This window comes from Equus caballus, chromosome 3 (genome assembly GCF_041296265.1).
Source record: "Equus caballus isolate H_3958 breed thoroughbred chromosome 3, TB-T2T, whole genome shotgun sequence".
Taxonomy (NCBI): domain Eukaryota; kingdom Metazoa; phylum Chordata; class Mammalia; order Perissodactyla; family Equidae; genus Equus; species Equus caballus.
In genome coordinates this window covers 53,690,657-53,712,678 of record NC_091686.1, presented here as the reverse complement: position 1 = coordinate 53,712,678, position 22,022 = coordinate 53,690,657, and the positions used below count along the sequence as shown (strand labels likewise).

Genomic DNA, 22,022 nt, shown 5'->3' with positions numbered 1-22,022 from the left:
CTTCTCCATGCTGTTTTCCATAGTGGCTGCACCAGTTTGCATTCCCACCAGCAGTGTATGATGGTTGGTTCCCTTTTCTCTACATCCTCTCCAACATTTGTTGTTTTTTGTCTTGGTAATTGTAGCCATTCAGACTGCTGTAAGGTGATTTCTCACTGTAGTTTTCATTTGCATTTCCCTAATAATTAGTGATGTTGAACATCTTTTCATATGCCTGTTGGCCATCTGTATATCTTCTTTGGAAAAATGTTCATATCCTCTGCCCATTTTTTGGTTGGGTTTTTTTTTTTTTTTTATTGTTGAGTATGAGTTCTTTATGTATTTTGTAGATCAACCCCTTGTCAGATTAATGATTTGCAAATATTTTCTCCAAGTTGCTGGGTTGTCTTTTCGTTTTGTTCATGCTTTCCTTTGCTTTGCAGAAGATTTTTAGTCTGATGTAGTCCCATTTGTTTTTCTTTTGTTTCCCTTGCCCGAGTAGACATGGTATTTGAAAAGATGCTGCTAAGACCAATGTCATAGAGTGTACTGCCTGTATTTTCTTCTGGGAGTGTTATGGTTTCAGGTCTTACAGTCAAGTCTTTAATCCATTTTGAGTTAATTTTTGTGTATGATGCAAGATAATGGTCTACTTTCATTCTTTTGCATGTGGCTGTCCGGTTTTCCCAACACTATTTATTGGAGAGACTTTCCTTTCTCTGTTGTATGTTCTTGGCTCCTTTGTTGAAGACATGTGGCTTTATTTCTAGGCTTTTAATTCTGTTCCATTGATCTGTGTGTCTGTTTTTGTGCCAGTACCATGCTGTTTTGATTACTATGGCTTTGTAATGTATTTTGAGGTCAGGGGTTGTGATGCCTCCAGCTTTTCTCTTTTTTTTCAGGATTGCTTTGGCTATTCGGGGTCTTTTGTTGTTCCATATAAATTTTAGGATTCTTTGTTCTATTTCTGTGAAGAATGTTGTTGAGATTCTGACTGGGATTACATTGAATCTGAAGATTGCTTTAGGTAGTATGGACATTTTAACTATGTTCATTCTTCCAACCCATGAGCATGGAATATCTTTCGGTTTCCTTGTCTTCTCCAATTTCTTTCAATAACGTCTTATACTTTTCAATGTACAGGTCTTTCACCGCTTTGGTTAAATTTATTCCTAGATATTTTATTCTTTTGGTTGCGATTGTAAATGGGATTGTATTCTTGATTTCTCTTTCTGCTAGTTCATTGTTAGTGTATAGAAATGCAACGATTTTTTAAAATTGATTTTGTATCCTGCAACTTGACTGTAGTTGTTCATTATTTCTAATTGTTTTCTGATGGCTTCCTTAGGGTTTTCTATATATAGAATCATGTGCAAACAGTGAGAGTTTCACTTCTTCCTTTCCAATTTGGATTCCTTTTATTTCTTTTATTGCTTAATTGCTCCGGCCAAAACCTCCAGTACTATGTTGAGTAAGAGTGGTGAGAGTGGGCACTCTTGTCTTGTTCCTCTTCTCAGAGGGATGACTTTCAGTTTTTCACTATTGAGTATGATGTTGGCTCTGGGTTTGTCATATATGACCTTTATTATGTTGAGGGACTTTCCTTCTATACCCATTTTATTGAGTTTTTATTATAGATGGATTTGGATCTTGTCAAATGCTTTCTCTGCTTCTATTGAGATGATCACGTGATTCTTATTCTTCATTTTGTTAATGTGATGTATCACATTGATTGGGATGCAGATATTGAACCATCCCTGTGTCCCTGGAATAAATTCCACTTGATCATGGTATACAATCCTTTTAATGTATTGCTGTATTCGGTTTGCCAATATTTTGTTGAGGATTTTTGCATTTATGTTCATCAGTGATATTGGCCTGTAATTTTCCTTCTTTGTGTTATCCTTGTCTGGTTTTGGTATCAGGATAATGTTGACCTCATGGAATGAGTTAGGAAGCACTCCATCTTCTTCAGTTTTTTGGAATAGTTTGAGAAGGATAGATATTAAATCTTCTTTGAACGTTCTATAGAATTCTCCAGAGAAGCCATCTGGTCCTGGAGTTTTGTTTCTTGGAAGGTTTTTGATTACTGATTCAATCTCTTGTGATTGCTCTATTCACATTCTCTATTTCTTCTTGATTCAGTTGTGGGAGTTTGTATGAGTCTAGGTATTTATGTATTTTGTCTAGGTTATCCAATTTGTGGGCATATAGTTTTTCATAGTATTCTCTTATAATCTTTTGTATTTATTTAGTATCTGTTGTAATTTCTCCTCTTTCATTTCTAATTTTATTATTTGAGCCTTCTCTCTTGCTTTCTTGGTGAGTCTGGATAAGGGTTTGTCAATTTTGTTTATCTTCTCAAAGAACTAGCTCTTAGTTTCATTAATCCTTTCTACTGTTTTTTTAGTTTCTATTTCGTTTATTTCTGCTCTGATTTTTATTATTTCCCTTCTTCAGCTGACTTTGGACTTTGTTTGTCCTTCTTTTTCTAGCTCTGTTAGGTGCAGTTTAAAATTACTTATTGCAGATTTTTCTTGCTTGTTGATGTGGGCCTGTACTGCTATGAATTTCTCTCTTATGACCACTTTTGTGGCATCCTGTAAGAGCTGGTATGTTGTATTTTCATTCTTCTTTGTCTCCAGGTATTTTTAAATTTCCCCTTTGATTTATTCATTGATCCAATAGTTGTTCAGTAGCATGATGTTTAGTCTTCACAGATTTCTGATTTCCTAGTTTTTTTCTTGTAGTTGATTTCTAGTTTCATAGCATTATGGTCAGAAAAGAGAGTTGAGATGATTTCAATATTCTTAAGTTTATTGAGGCTTGCCTTGTTTCCCAACATATGGTCTGTCTTTGAGAATGATCCATATGCACTTGGGAAGAATGTGTATTCTGCTGTTTTTGGATGGAATGCTCTCTATATATCTATTAAGTACATCTGATCAAATGTTTCATTTAAATCTACTATTTCCTTGTTGAATTTTGTCTGGATGGTCCATCCATTAATGTAAGTGGGGTGTTGAGATTCCCTACTATTATTGTGTTGCTGTTAATTTCTCCCTTTAGGTCTGTTAATAATTGCTTTATGTACTTTGGTGCCCTTGTGTTAGGTGTGTATATATTAAGAAGTGTTATGTCCTCTTGGTGGAATGTCCCTTTTGTCATTATATACTGCTCTTATGTGTCTCTCGTTGTTTTTTTTAACTTGAGGTCTGCTTTGTCTGATATAAGTATGGCAACACCTACTTTCTTTTCTTTGCCTTTAGCTTGGAGTATTGTCTTGCATCCCTTCACTCTAAGCCTATGTTTGTCTTTAGAGCTGAAATGTGTTTCCTGGAGGCAGCATATTGCTGGTTCTTGTTTTTTAATCCATCCAGCTACTCTGTGTGTTTTGATTGGAGAATTCAATCCATTTTCATTCAGAGTGATTATTGATATATGAAGGCTTAATATTGCCATTTTATCTCTTGCTTTCTGGTTGTTCTATGTTACCATTGCTTCTCTTCCTTTATATTTCTGACTGCCTTTTCATTTTGATGGTTTTCTGAGGAGGTTTTCTCAGTTTTCTCTCTTCTTGTGAATTGTGGCCCTGCTCTGATTTTTTCTTTAGTGGTTACCATGAGGATTGTATAAAAGATCTCATAGATGAAACAGTCCATTTTCTGATAGCCCGTTTGCTGCATTAACCGGAGCAGATTCCTTCCCTTTCCTCAAGTTATAATTAAGTCTTTCCATCCCTGTTCTCGTAGAGAGCTGCAGTTTTCTGATTTTATCCGTCTATTTATCTCCTTGCTCAAAGCTTTGTAGACCTTTACCTTTTTGTTTCCAGTGTGAGGGCATCTTTAATTATTTCTTGTAGGGGAGTCCTAGTGGCAATGAACTCCCTCAGCTTTTGTTTGTCTGCGAAAGCTTTTACGTCTCCATTATATCTGAAGGAAAGTTTCGTGTGATAGAGTATTCTTGCCTGAAAGTTTTTGTCTTTCAGTATTTTGAATATATCATTCCATTCTCTCCTAACCTGTAGGGTTTCTGCTGAGAAATCCATGGAAAGCCTGATAGGATTTCCTTAGTAGGTTATTTTATTCTGCCCTGCTGCCCATAATATTTTTTCTTTGTCATTGGCTTTTGCCAGTTTTACTAGTATATGCCTTTGGGAATGTCTTTTAGCATTGATGCAATTAGGCATTCTGTTAGCTTCATGTATTTGTAAATCTGGATCCTTCCCCAGGTTTGGAAAGTTCTCACCTATTATTTCTTTGAGCAAGCTCTCAGCTCCTTTCTCCTTCTCTTCTCCCTCTGGAATATCTATAATCCTTATGTTGCTTTTCCTAATTGAGTCTCATATTTCTCGAAGAATTTCTTCATTTTTTCAAATCTTAGTTCTGTCTCCTCCTCCACCTGTAGAATTTCTTTATTTTATCCTCTAAATCACTAATTCTTTCCTCCATAACATCAGGTCTATTTCTTAAGGAGTCTAGATTATAGTTTATTTCATTAGTTATGTTTTTCATATCCAGAGTTTCTGCTTGATTTTTTTATAGCGTCAATCTCTTTGTTGAAGAGATTCATTTTATTCCTGAGCTCATTGAACTGTCTTTCTGTGTTCTCTTGTAAATTGTTGAATTTCTTTATGATAGCTATTTTGAATTCTCTGTCATTTAGGTTGTAAATTTCTGTGCCTTCAGGGTCAGTTTCTGGAGAATTGTCATTCTCCTTCTGGTCTGAATTATTACTGCAGTTTCCCATAGTGTTTGGTGAAGTAACTTTTTGGCAGGGCATTTGTGGTAGTATTAGGTCACAGATGCCACCTGTTACTGCTAGGAGGAAGCAGGAGCAGAGTTTCTGGCCCCACCCCATCTGCTGGATGCTGTGGGGGTACCATGGATGCTTGTGATGGACTGGGGAGCATTCAGGCACTGGTGTGGACTGTGCTTGGTGGGCAGGGTTTTTTCGCTGGACTGAGCTAGGACCAATCCTTGGGGCCACAGTGGGCTCCCCCTCCTCATTGGGAAAGTGATCACGAGTAGGCTAAGGGCTGCCATCACCTCTTCCTACAGTGTCCCTGGGGCATGTTCCTTCTTTCAGGGCTCAGCAGTACTATGAGCACTGGCACAGGCCTGGAGTGCACTTGCCCTGGTGTGTAGATCTTCTGCAGTCTCTTCTTGTGGTACTGCTGGGCCATTGTTCTTGGTGAGAAGGGCTTCCTCACCATGACTGAGCTAGGGCCACTCCTTGGGGCCACAGGGGCATGATAGACTCCCGCCCCTGCTGGGAAAGCTATTACAAACGGGCTAAGGGCTGCCACTACCACCTCCTAAAGTCTTACTGGTGCATGTTGTTACTTTCAGGGTGCTTGCACAGGTTATAAAGTGTTCATGCACATGCACAGGGCTACTGGGGGAGAGCTGGGAGAGCTCACCTATCTCTACCACTTCCCAGAGGGCCAGTCTACCCACCCTTAGATATATAGCTATGTGTATCTCTCGGATGTCCTATTGTGTTGTATGGGCTTCCTCCATTGGTCAGTGTATATGCATTTAGTAATGATGCACAAAGGGGAGAGACAAAAGGAACAGCTCACTCTGTCATGTTGCTGACATCACTCTGCCATCACTTTCTTAATGTTTAAAATTGTTACCTAGAAAATGTTTGGTTTCTGTGAGCCTTTCTTCTTCTTTTTATTTTGAGGGGGTGGGATAGAGAGGAGGAAGATTGGCCCTGAGCTAACATCTGTTGCCAATCTTCCTCTTTTTGCTTGAGGAAGGTTGTTGCTGAGCTAACATCTGTGCCAATCCTCCTCTATTTTTATGTGGGATGCTGCCACAGTGTGGCTTGATGAGTGGTGCTAGGTCCATGCCTGGGATCCGAACTGGTGAACCCTGGGCTGCTGAAGTGGAGCATGTGGATTTAACCACTATGCCAACGACTGACCCCTCTTTCTTCCATTTTAACCATGTATCAATAAATTTTCTTTTCAGTGTGGTCATTTAGGCTCTACTGGATTATTTTCTGAAATCTTTTCTGAGAAAGAATAGAGCTAGGACTGGATTTAACTTATGCAACATTCTCTACAAACATTTCAAAGTTTGAACATTGTTTCTAAATTCCAATAAAAGCATACTTTGAGGAAGTTCATCATAAGGTGTTAGAATACTGACTTCAATTTATCTGCCTCCCCCCTAATATTTTTAGGTGATTTAGATTGGGGCATATTTTGATAAATAGCTCATTTTCATAATCCCTGTATGTGTTCCACCACTTACTTGAATGCGTTTCATCAGAAAAGGAAGAAACTGAAAATCTACTCTGTTATCAGGCAGAATGTTGTTTCTTTTTGGTGTTGTACCTTCTCATCCTTAAAAAAAATCACTATGAATAATTATTATGTCTGTTATTGTTCATGCTGCTAGAAAGGGGCAGAGGTTGGATTTGAAACCAAAAATTTTCTGTGCTAATGGCATGTGTGTGTAAGAGGTATTTTTTGTTTATTTAGTTTTATTTTTGCCATAAAACACCACGAGTTTTGGGAGAGAGACAGAGGATACTTAGGACTACCTCAGATGTGAGACATCAGGTGACTCTTCACCATCTTTGGCTCATAGTGAAAAAATATGAGGGCTGTCCAAATTCTAGGAAGATATTTGAAAAATGTTGGAAAAGGAAAAGGTGAAGGAGTTTTCATTTAGTTTCTTTTACCTGCACAGACAGACATACCTGTTTGTGTCTACGGTAATCAGTTTCTAAGACCACAGCTCTGAAACCCCACAAGTGGGGGTGTTTTATGCCTTCAGATAATGCCTTTGGAATCATGGAGGAAAGTGTATTACTTCTTTAATGTATTTTACTTTTACTCTAATTTTAAAAAGGTAACATATTGATCCATACAACCCCTTTAAACTAGAATTCATATCTTCTTCACCATGTCAGATAAGAAATTCGCCTCTAGTTTTATTCAGAATGGATCCACTATATGATGTTGCAGTCTGTTAAGGATAATGATAGTGTTTGCTGAAGTTGTAGAGATCACTGCATAAAGTACTTCCTGGGAGCTTTCTGTTAAATCCTGGTGCTAAAGAACAAAGGATACTGTTTCTTCAGTTGTGATCAAATGGAGTTTCATACCACTTCTAATAGGGTCAGTATCATCTGTGTAGCAGTATTGTTTACAAGTCAGTCTGATTTTTTGTTTACTTATACAGCTTTAAAGATATAATTAGAAGACAATCATCTTATATAATGAGTTTATTTTTCCAAAGAAAATAATATTTATGGTAGTAAAGGCCCTTGGACAATGGACAGTTCAATCTGTATATTTTTAGGACCTGTTAAGATTAAAGTGGCTATCACTTCTGAACCAAGAAACATTAGGTGATGAATGAGGAAATATGTTTATTTTCTCTGATTTGGAAATTTATAAAAATATATGAAAAATATATAGTTTGCTAAGGAATTAAAGGTAATTGTTAAAATTATAATAAAAAAATTAATGTGATGTAATGTTATATTTGTCTTTCATGAATTTTTGAAGTTGATGTGATGATATATTGTTTAATTCAACTTGTTCAGCATTACTGTTTTAAAATGTTAGCTATTTTTAGATTATTGAATGATTTTATAGTTTGAAAGACTTTCTTAACTTATGAATCTCTAAAAGTTGTAATTCAACATAAACTCAAAATTATAGCATTTGTTTATGGTAGTGAGACAGAAAATATGTTTCTTTATGTTTGAAATGCTGATGTGTTCAAGTTAAAACTTCATTTTCTGAAATGCATTTACTCTATATTTATTAATTGTGTATTATTAGGCACTGATGTCTCAAAGCAAAGTAGACATGGTCTTTGCCATTAAGAAACCTAAGCTAAAATAGTAAAGTCAGATAAACAAACAGATGTTTCTTATGGTAATACTTGAGGATACATAAAGGAAGAGTATTACATTCACAGAGAGTGAGAATGGCATCAGAGATGGCATCCTGGAAGGGTTGATAGTATAGAAGTAGGAATATTGCCACATCAAAGTTATAGGAAGTGCATCTCAAGCAGGTGGACCCACGTCTGCAGATGCCCAGAAGGTGGAAATGAACACAATATGGCAAGTAGTAATCCGTGCAATTAGCAAGTGAAATGTGAGGAGGGGAGTATTGAATCTGGAGATGTAGAAAACATCCAGACCTTGAAGAGTCTTTCTAAAGAATATGGATAATTCCAACCTATAGATACTTTATTTTTCTCTTGTTTAGGTGGAAAGCTCTCAGTAGGAAATAAAGAACTTCACTTAAAAGACTATCAGTAGACAAAGTGAAATCTAAAACATGTTTATCTCTAATAGATTGTATATCTGCTCCATGTCATCCCATTCAGTGTGTAAATATCTCTTAGTATCTATGATGTTTTTACTTAAATAAATTAGTACAAATATATTAGTAGCCTGAATATATTATTTTACCCAATGGAAGTCTGGTTGTTTTCATTAAGTATTTAGGAAGAGGAGAAATTGTTGTGACATTTTTTTCTGAAACTTTTTCGTTAGTTAAATCCTTAGAATACTTGCTAAAGAGATATGGAACTGAGTCACGCTTTCATTTTTAAATGCTGGTACAAATGCAAGAAATAATAAAAAAAAAGTCAAGAAATATTTCAATATACATAAATTCTGAAGATATTTCAGTAATAATGGTAAATATCTTGACATTAATGCATTGAAGGCCATAGGTTCACCACCAGCTGCAAATCATTATGGTTGATAATGCTCTAATTAGAGTAAAATTCTTCACCAGGCATTGAATGGAAAGAAATCTTGCATGTAAATGAAATACCACAACAGAGAATGATGTTAATTAAAGCATTATTAAGAGTGAAATCATGAAAAAAATGTATTATCTTTTGTATCCACTTTAGGAAATCTAAGCTGGGAGGAAAATGAGATAGTTCTAATTTGTGAAAGATTTCAAGAGCTAAAATGTCTTTGTTTATATTTTAAGCTTTCTTCTGCCAAAGCCTTATAAGAATACTTAAATATTTTGGAAATGGTTCACACATAGTTTGATTCGAATTCCAATTCTGTGAGTACAACTGAAAATTGGCCAGTAAAGATCATACAATGTAAATCTGTTAGATTTTATATCATTTGGAACAAAATATCAAATATTTAGGAATGCATATTTGAAAAAGAAAATATTTTACATCTTTGTCACATACTTCTTCAAGGACATGAAGGTGTTTTGTTTGATCAATCTCATAATATATCTCTAAAGATGATAAAATGGAGGCCTTGTCATTTTATGTAGTTATTTGTTATTGTTTAGTTAGATAGTTTTGGTTGCAAAAAACCAAAAATATGAAATAGTCTCATTCAAGTTGACAGAAAGTGTGAATAGTATGGTTAAGGAATTAAGTGAAATTTAGAAGCAAATCAAAATGAAACAAAATTGGAACCAATCATGGCACATTATGAAAACCAGTGAAAAAGAGCACTTACCAAAATAGCAGGATTAACCAGGAATCCCTGATGTGGAAGCATACCTAGGCCTTCAGTGGTACAAGCACTTGGCTCTTTAGTGAAAGCAGAATATGCCATGATGATTCTGAGATGACGTTGTGGTTAGATAAGGCTTAGTTTCTTCTTATTCCTGCTTTACCACTTGTTAGCTGAGTGACATGGACAAGTTACCTTTCTACTGTAAAATGTCCATAGTAATATTATTTACTTCTACAGTTATAAGCGTTAAAAGAGATAATCTGTGTAAAAGTGCATGGTACATCATAGCCTTTTCTCCTCTTCCTTCTTTGTTTTCCTTCATCATCAGTATCCTGACATTAACATGGTTCATAAATTTTCTATACTTCTGCTTCTCTCACTATGTATTCTCACTTGTCTCCACATTACCAGTTGAATTAGCTTTCATTCATCTTTTCTTCAACTCATAGCTGTGGTTTCCTTATAACTTCATCTTGTTTATAACTCTACTCTAAATCCTTTGTGGTGTGGTTTGGTTTCCTCTGCCAGTGGCCTGATTATCTCTAAACTTCCTGAATTAAATTCCAAGAGGAAGAATCTGTCCCAATTGGTTTTTCTTTGAATGGAAATTTTAGTGTCAGGTCATATCTTAGTCTAGTCTGTGACTCTGTGAAACGCAGGTCATTAACTTGAGTTCCATGGTACATCTGGGCTGGCCAACAGAGGCAGTGGTGGGGCGTTTTACTCAGAGGACAATGATCATGCTGTCACATGTCTACGATCGCTAAATAAACAAACATAAAAGTTAAGATTAAACAATTTACCAAATTATAGAACCATTGTGAGTAGTAAGGCTGGGTCCTAAATAGTGATCTTGTGTCTCCCAATCCAACAGTCTTTTGAATAGACTTTAAATATTCTTGGTAATCTTGAAATTTTTGCATCGTTATAAAATTTCTATGCAAATTATTGGATAATTTTGCTACTTATAAATTTAGAGAAATCCTTGAGTATCAGAATTTTATTTATTGTTTTAATATAGACTAAATTCTATTCCATGTCTTGAAAACCAATATTTTTTCAAATGTCTTGTTTCTAATTGAATTCTATTGACTTGTTATATTTGTTTCAACTTTTCTTAGGTTGCTAAGTTGGCTATCACAGTGCAAGCCTTGGAGTCCCAATGGGGGACTCTGGATCAAGACGATCTACCCTGGTCTCCCGGTTGCCAATATTCAGAAGAAGTATCAGCAGAAGACATGATTCTCTTCCTTCTTCACCCTCCTCCAGTAATACAGTTGGTGTCCACAGTTCCTCTCCTTCCAGCACTAACTCAAGCTCAGGTAGTACAGGTAAACGCAGGAGCATCTTCCGTACTCCTTCCATTAGCTTCCATCATAAGAAGGGAAGTGAACCTAAGCAAGAACCTACAAACCAGAATGTTAGTATTTCAAATGGTGCTCAGTCTGGTCATAGCAGTATGCAAAAACTGAGTTTGGAAGAACATATTAAAACCAGGGGAAGACATTCTGTTGGTTTTAGTAGTTCACGAAATAAGAAGATAACAAGATCTTTGACAGAGGATTTTGAAAGGGAAAAAGAGCACTCAACTAATAAGAATGTCTTTATAAATTGCCTAAGTTCTGGCAAAAGTGAGGGGGATGATTCTGGGTTCACAGAAGAACAAACTCGCCGTTCCGTTAAGCAGTCAACAAAGAAGCTGCTTACTAAATCTTTTTCATCTCACTATAAATTTTCTAAGCCCGTTCCACAGAGCCAATCCATTTCATTGGTAGAGCAATCTGGATTCTCATTGGAAATTACACAGTACCAAGAGAGGGAACCTGTGTTAGTAAGAGCTTCTCCATCTTGTTCTGTGGATGTAACAGAACGGGCAGGAAGCTCTTTACAATCTCCGTTGCTTTCTGCTGATCTTACCACAGCTCAGACACCTTCAGAGTTCTTAGCCTTGACTGAAGATTCTGTGTCTGAAGTAGATGCATTTCCTAAAAGTGGAAGCATGGCATCCCACTGTGACAACTTTGGCCACAATGATTCTACCTCTCAGATTTCTCCCAATCCTGCTGCTGTTACAAAAACAACAATAGATTTTATGGGAACTCTTCCGTGTGCAATTTTGTCTCCTGGGAAATACAGGTTAGAAGGTCGATGTAGCACTGAATCTAATTCCTTACCAGAAACCTCTGCTGCTAATCAGAAGGAAGTGTTATTGCAAATCACTGAACTACCTGTTATGAATGGGAGTGAATCCGAGACTCATCTGTCAGCAAATATGCAAAGAGAACATATGGTGTTACAAAATGGTGAAACAATGCTGGCGACAAGCTCCCCAAAGAAACTTGGATTTTATGAGCAACACAAAGCATTAGCTGAACGTGTTAAAGCGATCCATCCTATTTCAGATTCAAGGATAATACCCTCTTCTGGTGATCATCATATTTTTAGCAAAACATCATATGGCTATGATGCAAATCCTGCCAAAGGTATGATGATTTTCTTTGTATAATAAATGATATGAATTATGATTTTCATTATAATTTATTCAATTTTCTTACTCCATTTCATGAATGGAAACTACATTTTCTTTATTTTTCACTTTCTATTATTCTTAGCTATTTATAATTTGTTTTAAATCATTTCTCTATTTAATTTTAAACTTACTTCAATTGTATTATGCTGAAAATGTAATTCAGCAATAGTCCTCATTTTTCTTAGTTGTGTTATCCAGATTCTGACCCTCAGAAGAAAATAGAAGGAAACTAATTTTATTAGCAGTGTGGCTTTATCTAAAATAAGGACTATCTTTTTTAGAATTTATGATAGAGTATTGATATTTCTTAGTTAATGAAATGGATATATTCTAGCTAAAGTCATTATAAAAGAAATTTGTATAATTTAAATTGTATTTCCTATTTTAACAAAGCTTGCATTATTGAATAGGATGCGTGTTTTGGTACCAATAATCTCTGTCTCTGGATATGATACAATTGCAAGCTTTAAAAATACTGTCTTTGAAGCCTGGAGACCCTGGTTCTAACCTTGCCTCTGTCACTAACTACCTGTGTGACCTTGGGTACCTTCTCTTTGGTTTAAAGAAAGGGAGAGGAGAGGTTGAATTACTCCGATCTGTTATTTAACAGAAAACTTTGTTATTTAATATAAAATTCAGCTCAGGAGAATTGTTGAATAAATACCACCTCGGGCTGTATTTGACATTATTTTTAATTCTTTTTTCTCTACTATGATTACTACCCCTGCTGCTGCTGTTGCTATTGCTACTGTTACTAATTGTTCTTCCAACCCTGAATGATTATGTCCCATTTACTGTTCTGTGCCCTTTGGGTGCATTGATTTATGGAATCCTGAAATGACTGAAATCATTGCTATTATTTTATCCCACTTTACAGGCAAGACAGTTGGAGCACAGATAGGTTAAGTAATGTGTCAGAAGTCACAAAGTTAGTAAGGAATTGTTTGGGATACAAACTCTATGAGGTAGACACTAGTAATTTCCCCATTTTACAAGGGAGAAAACTGAGACCTAATTATATGGCTGGTAAGTAACAGAGCATTACATTACTCAATTACATTGAGTAACTATCTCAATCCAAAGCTCAGACTCGTAATGACTAGGTTGTGCTATACACCAAGACCCTGGCTGTTTCCAAAACGTTAAGAATAATACTAAAATATTAAATAAAATTGATAATAAGTCAAATTATATGTTATAATGTCAAGAATCATAAGATTATATGATTTATGTAACTAGTCCCTCCATGAATATAGAAATTTTAAAGTTTTAAATGCATGAATTAATTTTCTAATTATCTTAATATTTTTCACATTTGATACAATATCACTTTTGCCCATCTGCATACTTTTTTCATTTTGATCTTGTGAGCCTTGTTTGTACTTTTGGATTTAGCTATACCTGCTTAATTCTTTGACTCTAGTATAATGATAAGAATGATGATGGTCATCCTTTTGGTATGCTTAATATGTGCCAAAAAATGTGCTAGTTTGAATCCTTTGTTTTATTTAATCCTGACCAAAATTTTATGTGGCAGTTATTGATAACTATGGTTTAGGATTAAGTTAATAACTTTAAGAAATCACATTGTTAGCAAATGGTGGACCTCAGATTGGAATGCAGGCAGTTTTTAAAAGAAATAATATAAAAAATGGAAAGAAATATAATTATACTAATTATATCTAATTCTTATTTAGAAATGATGACTTGCCTCAATGTCAAATTGAATACTGTATATATTTATCTCTATGGAAACCAGGGAATGACCAACAGTTATCTTGCTGACTGTTAATCTGTTGACTGAGATCATAATTGCAAGCCATTTAACACATTAAACTAATTTCACTGAATTTGACAATGTGATGCCTATTCTTGGACATGAGCTGCTTGTTCATGTAATCTACAACTCATAAAATAGAAATAGGCAAATAAACTGGTCGTGTCAACAAGGTAAAGATGATAGTATACTATCCTTCATTTTGTGATGTTTATCTGATATTCATAAGGATTTTATAATTTGTAAGTTTAAAGTTTTAAAGCCAGTTAGGAAATTTATTTTGTGCAAGAAAGAGTTGCTAAATTGCATAATATTAAATTTATTCTATATTTATTATGAAACATGTTTAAGCTAGTATTTAATACACATCTGAATCTATTAAGTGTGCATTTCTATCAAAATTAATAATGGAATGTTGAGCTCTCTGGCAATTTAATTTCTATTCATTGGCTTAAAAACTTACTTAAAAAGAACTGCTATATGTTGGCCTAATACGTAATAGCCAAAAGTCTTTAAACCGATAGATCAGCCTAAATAGAACAGTTCATTCATTCATTCAACAAATATTTGTTTTGGCGCTGTTTCAGGCACTAAGGGTATAGCAATGAACAAAACAGCCATAAATTTCTACCTTCGTGAAGATTACTTTCTACTCTGGATACCCAATCAACATATAAGTAAATCAATGTCAGATGGTGATAACTACTGAGGATAAGTTTAAAGAAGAATAAAGGATTAGGAAGTAGGGGGTGTGATTGTAGTTTACATTTTTTTCAACTTTATTGAGGTATAATTGACAAATAAAATTGTGAGATATTTAAGGTGTACACGTGGTGATTTGCTATATGCACACATTGTGAAAGGTTTCCCCCAAATCGAGCTAATTAACACATTCACCACCTCACATTTACCCTTTTTTTTTTGAGAACATTTAATTTCTGCTCTCTTCGCAAATTTCGAGTATACAACGTAGTGTTATCAGCTGTGTCACCTTGTAATACATTAGATCCTCAGACTTTATTTATCTTATAACTGAAAGTGCCTACCCTTTTATCAACCTCTCCCTATTTCCCCCAAGCCCCAGCCCCTGTCAACCACTCTTCTATTCTTTGATTTTATGAGTTTGACTTTTTTGTGTTTTAGTTTCCATGTATAAGTGATACCATGCATATTTGTCTTTCTCTCTCTCGCTTATTTCACTTAGCATGATACCCTCCAGGTTCATCTGTATGTGTTGTCACAAATGACAGAATTTTCTCCTTTTTTAAGGCTGAATAATATTCCACTGTGTATATATACCACATTTTCTTTATCCATTCATGCATCAATGCACACTTAGGTTATTTCCATACCTGCTGTGCATAATGCTGCTGTGAACATGGCAGTGCAGATATCTCTTTGAGATAATGATTTCATTTCTTTTTGATATATTCCTAGAAATGAGATGGCTAGATCATATGGTTCTATTTTTAATTTATTGAGGAACCTTCATACTGTTTTCCATAGTGACCACAACAGTGCACAAGGGTTTCCTTCTCGCCACATCCTCTCCAACACTTGTTATCTTTTGATTTTCTACTGATAGCTGTTTTAAGAGGTGTAAAGTGGTATCTCATTGTGGTTTTGGTTTGCATTTTCCTGATGATTAGTGATGTTGAGAATCTTTTCATGTACCTGTTGGACATTTGTATGTCTTATTTGGAAAAATATTTAGGTCCCTTGCCCATTTTTAAATTCGGTTATTTTTGTTTTATTTTGCTATTGAGTTGTATGAATTCCTTGTATATTTTAGATACTAACTCCTTGTGAGATATGTGATTTGAAAATACTTTCTCCCATTCCATAGGTTGTGTTTTAATTTTGTGATTGTTTACTTTGCTGTATAGAAGCTTTTTAATTTGAAGTAGTCCCACTTGTTTATTTTTGCTTTTGTTTCCTCTGCTTTTGGTATCAAATTCAAAAAATCATTGCCAAGACCAATGTCAACGAGATTACCCCCTATGTTTTCTTCTAGAAGTTCTATAGTTTCAGGTCTTAAACATTCATGTCTTTAATCCATTTCGAGTTGATTTTTATGTATGGGATCCAGTTTCATTCTTTTGCTTGTGGCTTATCCAGTTTTCCCAACACTTTTATTGATGAAACTATCCTTTCCCCATTGTACATTCTTGGGTTGTCAAAAATTAAGTGGCCATATATGCATTGTTTTATTTCTGGTCTTTCTGATCTGTTCCATTGATCTATTTTTCTGTTTTCATGCCAAAACCATACTGTTTTCATTACTATACCTTTGTAATATAGTTTGAAATCAGGAAGTGTGATGCTTCCAGCTTTGTTCTTCTTTCTCAAGACTGCTTTGGCTATTTGGGTTCTTTTGTGGTTCCATACAAATTTTAGGATTTCTTTTTCTATTTCTGTGAAAGATGTCGTTGTAATTTTGACGGGATTGGATTGAATCTGTAGATCACTTTGGGCGATATAGACATTTTAATGGTATTAATTCCTCCAATTCGTTAACATAGAATATCTTTCCATTTATTTGTGTTTTCTTCAATTTTTTTGATCAATATCTTTTAGAGCTTTCAGTGTAGAGATCTTTCACCTCCTTGGTTAAATTTATTCCTAAGTATTTTATTCTTTTTGATGCAATTGTAAATGGGGTTGTTTTCTTAATTTCTCTTCTTGATAGTTTCTTGTTTTTAGTTTGCATTTTTGAGTATAGTGAACAAGATATTACTCAAGGTAACGTATTAGCAAAGATTTGCAGGTGGTTAGAGAGCAAGCCATACAGATATTTGAGAGAAGTATGTTAGTGCAAAGGCTATAGGGTAAAGATCCTGGGTCTGGAGCATGCCTGCACTGTGCCAGGAACAGCAAGAGGTCCAGTATGCCATAAACAGGGTGAAGGAGGGGGGAAGTAGAAGATGAGGTTAGAGAGGTGAACAGGTGAGTGATAGGGAGGCCCCCAATGTGGGTGTGGAGAGTAGGGTCCTATCATGAGGGACCTGGTGGGCCATTGGAAAAGCATCAGCTTTATGACTAGAGGAGTGACTGTGATCGATCTCACTTATGTTTTAAGCATATCATTCTGGTTACCATGTGGAAAATAGATTGTGTGTTGGTGGGGGAGAAGCAGGTGGGAGTAGGCAGAAGCAGGAGACTATCAAGAAAGTATTGCAGTAAACGAGGCAAGCATTGATGGAGTTTGTGCCAAAATATTAGTGGGGGAGGTAGTGAGAAGTGATCAGATTCTGTATGTGATTTGAAGGAACTAAGGATAGGATGTGCTTATCAGATTTATAGGAGGGATGAAGAAGCCAAAGATGACTCCAAGGTTTTGGACTTCAAAGTGATTACATGATTAAGCAAACTAAACTTCCACTATTAATTCAAAAAGTTTTCAGTGATAGAGAATTTTTGAATGACACTAAGAGTTTCCTCTTTGCTTTAAATGGAACATTTATAAAAACTACATTTAAGCTTTTATATTAATTTTTATTTATTTTTTTAATAGTTCTCGCCAGTAGCCTGAGTCCGTATCGTGAAGGAAGATTTGTAGAGAGGCGACTGCGATCCTCGTCAGAAGGAACTGCAGGGAGTAGCAGAATGGCTTTGAAACCAAAAGATGGAAATGGTGAAGAAGGTAGTAGTCTAAGAAAGCAAAGGGCAAGTTCGTCATCTTCAAAAATGAACAGCATGGTAAGGATATACGTATGCCTACATATGATAACATCATTCCTTATGTATCTGGCATGTTCATGCCTCTTGCAAAATGAAAACAGACTGAAGAATAGACACCTCATATTTGAAGGGAAAATTGATCTCCATAGTCAACATCACAAATCAGAGAGGCTAAGTTTTCACTTGACTCTAATGGGTCACAACAGATAGGAGCATCCCATGATAACTACCCTTAATTCTTGTCTTTCTTTCTTCCATGGAAAGTTTGATATTCTCCATTCTAGAACAAGACCCTAGAACAATACACAAGCTAAGAAAAATGCTTGAGGATACCCTCTGACATCATCATTGCACACCATCTCTCCACCGTCTAGCCACTCAAAAATATGTCCTGTTCTAAACCATGCTTATGCCGGTACCACCGGACACCCTTTAGTGGACCCTACTCTGCTTGTCCTTCCACGGATGCCCCTCCACACAGGGTGAGAAGCCTTTGGGGTCAAGGCAAAATGCCCATCCAAAGCTTTAACGCATTCCAGGTAACTTAGATTCCAGATTCCTGGTCTAAACCATGGGAGCCTGCTTTTAGGATGAGGGTAGAGGTGGGGTGTATAGGGGTTAGGGTCTGAACTTGCACTTGTGGGCTGGAGTGTCTTAGAGGCATGTGTGTGATGCTCCCTTATAGTGTGAGGGATGGGAAGAGATGATGAAGGGACTGCCACCCAAGGGGTCCCAGAGGCCTCAGGTCTCACAAATATTGGGGTGGGCTTGCCTTTTGGAATTCATTTTACTTACTTTCTGCAAATGTGTCTTTTTTCCAGCGGTGTCTTTAATTTCTAGTATTTAACAGTATTTCTTTAAAATGATCTACCTACCTACCTATCTATCTATTCATGGATATATGTGAAAAATGTTCAAAACTGTCACTTATGATATTTCTATGTATTTTAGATAATTATGTTACAAGTGAAAATGTTAGCTTATTTTAGTTCTGACAGTAGTACTGTGAAGAAGCCTTAAGTTACTGAGCACTATTGAGTGAGAGCAAAACCATTGTATTTGAAGTTAGAAGTTCTGGCCATTAGGTCAAGCTTGACCAGATTTTAATCTTGGGCAAATCACTAACTACAAAACAACAAATGGCGATGGCTTTCCTTTTCATTTTATACTAAAAGTGATTATGTGTATGTGTATTTATATTTGTGTATTTAGAAAGATATCATATTTCATCTTTCTTTTTGTTCTTTTGTGCTTTGAAAATGTTCCTTTATTATTGTGGCAATTGGTATTTTTTGTCTAAGTACAAGAAGATATTAAAAAAGATTTCCAATTGATGCAACATTAAAATTTATGACTAGTGAATTATTGTGAAACATTTCTTTTCACAAAATTTCCATTATTCCTTCATAGAGAGGTATTTATATTAATAATTGTGCACTATTTATTACACTTGCCCAAAGTTGGACCTGTACATATCCTTTATATCTTGTTTTTTCATGCTACGTTTAAATAATTCTCCTTGTAACATCACAAAATTACTCTTTGTCTCAGATCCACTTTCAAGATTTAAAATTTAAAATGTCAAAATGCGAAATGTGACTGTTCTTTTATTTGAGGCTTTTTATAAATTTTGAAGCGTCCCTGCAGTGATGTCGGTCTTCCACTAGAGGGCAGCATTACATCGTTCTTGTGCAGGGCGAGAGGCTATCAAGGTTGTAACTCAAGCTTGATTGAAATATCGTGCATGTTCACTAGATTTACAGGTACAACTTGTTGAAATAAATACTGACGTGCTTGAATTTCCACACAAAAGCTATCAAAAATTACTTTATGACTTTACTGTTTTCCTTTGGATTTTGTAATTAATATCTCATACTTCAATTAATTTACAGTTTAGTCGTTAATTTAAAATACATAAAATATGTTCTTTAACTCATAGCAATATAAGGAAGAGATGCTAGGATTCTTTTGGTAGTTTTAGATATCTGTGAAATAGTGACATATATTTAGAAAATGATGCTTATATATTTAGGAAATTATAGCTTTCTGTGTGAAAAGTGACACGCATTTTCTATGTTCCTCTTCTAAATAATTCAAGCGAATATATGTGCTTAAGAATACATCTATGGTTCAGTTATTCTTTTCTTTTATAGTAATAATAATACTAAGATGTATTTTTAATACTGGTTTGAACCAAGGGACTACTCTTAATGCTTCCCATATGTTACCACATCCAGTCCTCGTAATACTATGGACCAAGTGATATTGTCATTGATCACATTTTGGAAAAGGGGAAAATAGGGCACTGAGAAGATAAGCAACTTGCCCAAAAACACAGATAATAAGTGGTGGAGATAAGATTTAGGTTTGGATCCTAGCTGTCTAAATTTAAACCTACATGCTTTGATGTAAATGTAATAGATTTAAAATTAATTTTTCATGCATTATATTTGTATAACGAAGTTAACACATTTAAGGCAACCTATACTTGTTCTAAGTCTAGACTACAACCCTCTGTAAGGGATGTGAAAAAGAAACAAAATGTAGCACTTATTCTGTACTTAAGATGTAATATTTCTTGATATGCTGATGAATGGTATCATTGTCTTTGCTGAGAGATATCTCATCCAAAAAGGAACTTTGTCACAAAAGAGGGTAATCGTACTTAGGAGGAAGTTCATGGAGATTCATTTCTACCAGTAGGTTATCGCTCTGTTAAGGTGCTGAGGGTTCCGGAATGACCAAAGATATGCCCTAATAGGTTAAATAGACCACAATTCCAGTGTTTTGTGTACTTTGGGGATATTTCAGTCTGAAAAGGAAAGGGCAGAATGTGTTTACTATTTGAACATCATGGTTCAGAAGAAATTGCACTTAAATTATTACGAGAAACCAAGCATATCTGTAACAATTTGATAAGCATGCACATTTATTGTATATTTTCAAACTACTTTAAATAAAGACTGGCCTTAATTTTTCTCTGAGTAACTTTCTTGATACTTTTCTTAGGATCATCCAAACATTTTTAAAAGCGTTTCTAGAAATAGGCTTGTTCTTTCTAGGAACTTTCCCTCCAGATTATGGTATGTAAATGAATAAATGTAAGGATTTGTCATGGTTTCTACGACAGCTTCCCACAGTGAAGTCTAACTGCAAATATTTAGAAGATCACACTACTCTAAAAAAAAAATACCAGTGTGAGGATATGTTCATATGTAATGAACGAACAATACAGAAGACCTGGCATCATGACAGGAAGGAAAATGCCTGAGTGAACGAGTAAGGATAAGCAAGGCTATGTAATAGCAAATAGCCTCTAAATCTTAGCGACTTTATCATAAGGGTTTAGTTCTCACTTAGGGAACATGTTCAGTGCGGAAGGTAGTGGAGTTCCATTCACTGTCTCCTCCTTCTCTGTCCATTGCAAACACTGCCTTTCACCATGGCAGAAAGAGGTCTCTGGAGGTCCTTGTCCAGTAATCAGTGCTCTGACCCATGAGAGACTCACTTCACTTCCTCTCACAACTCATTGAGCAGATTTAATCACGTGGCTCAAACTAGCCACAAAAGGGGCCAGGAACTAGTCTCCTCCTTGTGTCTGGAAGATGTAGACTCAGATGTGTTCGGTGGGCACTAATGACTATCATATTCCAAAATAATTTATTGTATCTGATTCTTTTAACCAACACACATTCCCTGCTTACCTCCTCCCTCCCTTCTGTCCACAACCATTTAATGGGCCCCAACTTTATGCTTCACACTGCACTGGTCATTGTGGTTATAAAACATAAAGATGTCTTTGAAATTGAAGGATTCATTCATAACAATAAGTTTTGTGCTTTGGGATGTGCCCTCTTCCTGACTTGAGTTCCTGAGATGTGTATCTAAATTAACTTTACTTGGCACAGTGTCTGGGGATCCTACTATATTTGGAAGGGTTTGTTTTTATTACATTAAAAAGCTGGTCTGGGAAGTTGTGTTATCTTTTGATTACTCAGCAAATGCATCCGCAGAGTTGCCCTCAACTATTTGTGCTAAGTGATTCTGACAACGTTCATTTGTGGCTGGTTTTACTCTGACACCACATAATTCCTCTCATTGGCGGTTTGGCATCCTGCTGCCTGTGTGTAGAAACTGTGAATGGCGTAGTAGAAACTACGATGTGGTAAAAAATAAGGTGTAGGACTTCTTTGTTAGTAGAACAGACCAATTTATATTTGAGAAAAACGTAGTTACTTCCAGATCATTAGCATCTCGTGTCATATTTTAATTCTTTGATATGTCAAAATTCAGGATTTAAATATTATTGACAATAGGTGAATAATCTAAGACTAATTAAGCCCTATGCTCAACAGCCAAGCACTTTACTATGCATTTACTTTTCTTCTGAGGCCTGCTGTTTTCTCTTTTATTAGCTTTTACTCATTCATTCATTCATTCACAGTTTCTTTCAGTAAACATTTACTGAGAACCTTCTCTGAAGATGCAAAGATAAGAGAGACAGCACTTGAGGATTTTAGAGTTCCAAAATGGGAGATATTAACATGATCTGGTCAGTCCAACAGATTTAAC

The 22,022-nt window shown here is 35.5% G+C and overlaps 1 protein-coding gene across 9 annotated transcripts in view; it reads left to right on the top strand.

Annotated features, from left to right (window-relative positions):
* Positions 1-22,022, top strand: part of CCSER1 (coiled-coil serine rich protein 1) — a 1,209,213-nt gene that overhangs the window by 130,757 nt on the left and 1,056,434 nt on the right. For all 9 annotated transcript variants that reach the window (XM_023638679.2, XM_023638680.2, XM_070262255.1 and 6 more), the window contains 2 exons: positions 10,584-11,945; positions 17,284-17,468. In XM_023638679.2, coding sequence (XP_023494447.2) covers positions 10,625-11,945; positions 17,284-17,468 — 1,506 coding nt within the window. In that variant the 5' untranslated portion in view covers positions 10,584-10,624. The remainder of the gene's footprint in view (positions 1-10,583; positions 11,946-17,283; positions 17,469-22,022) is intronic.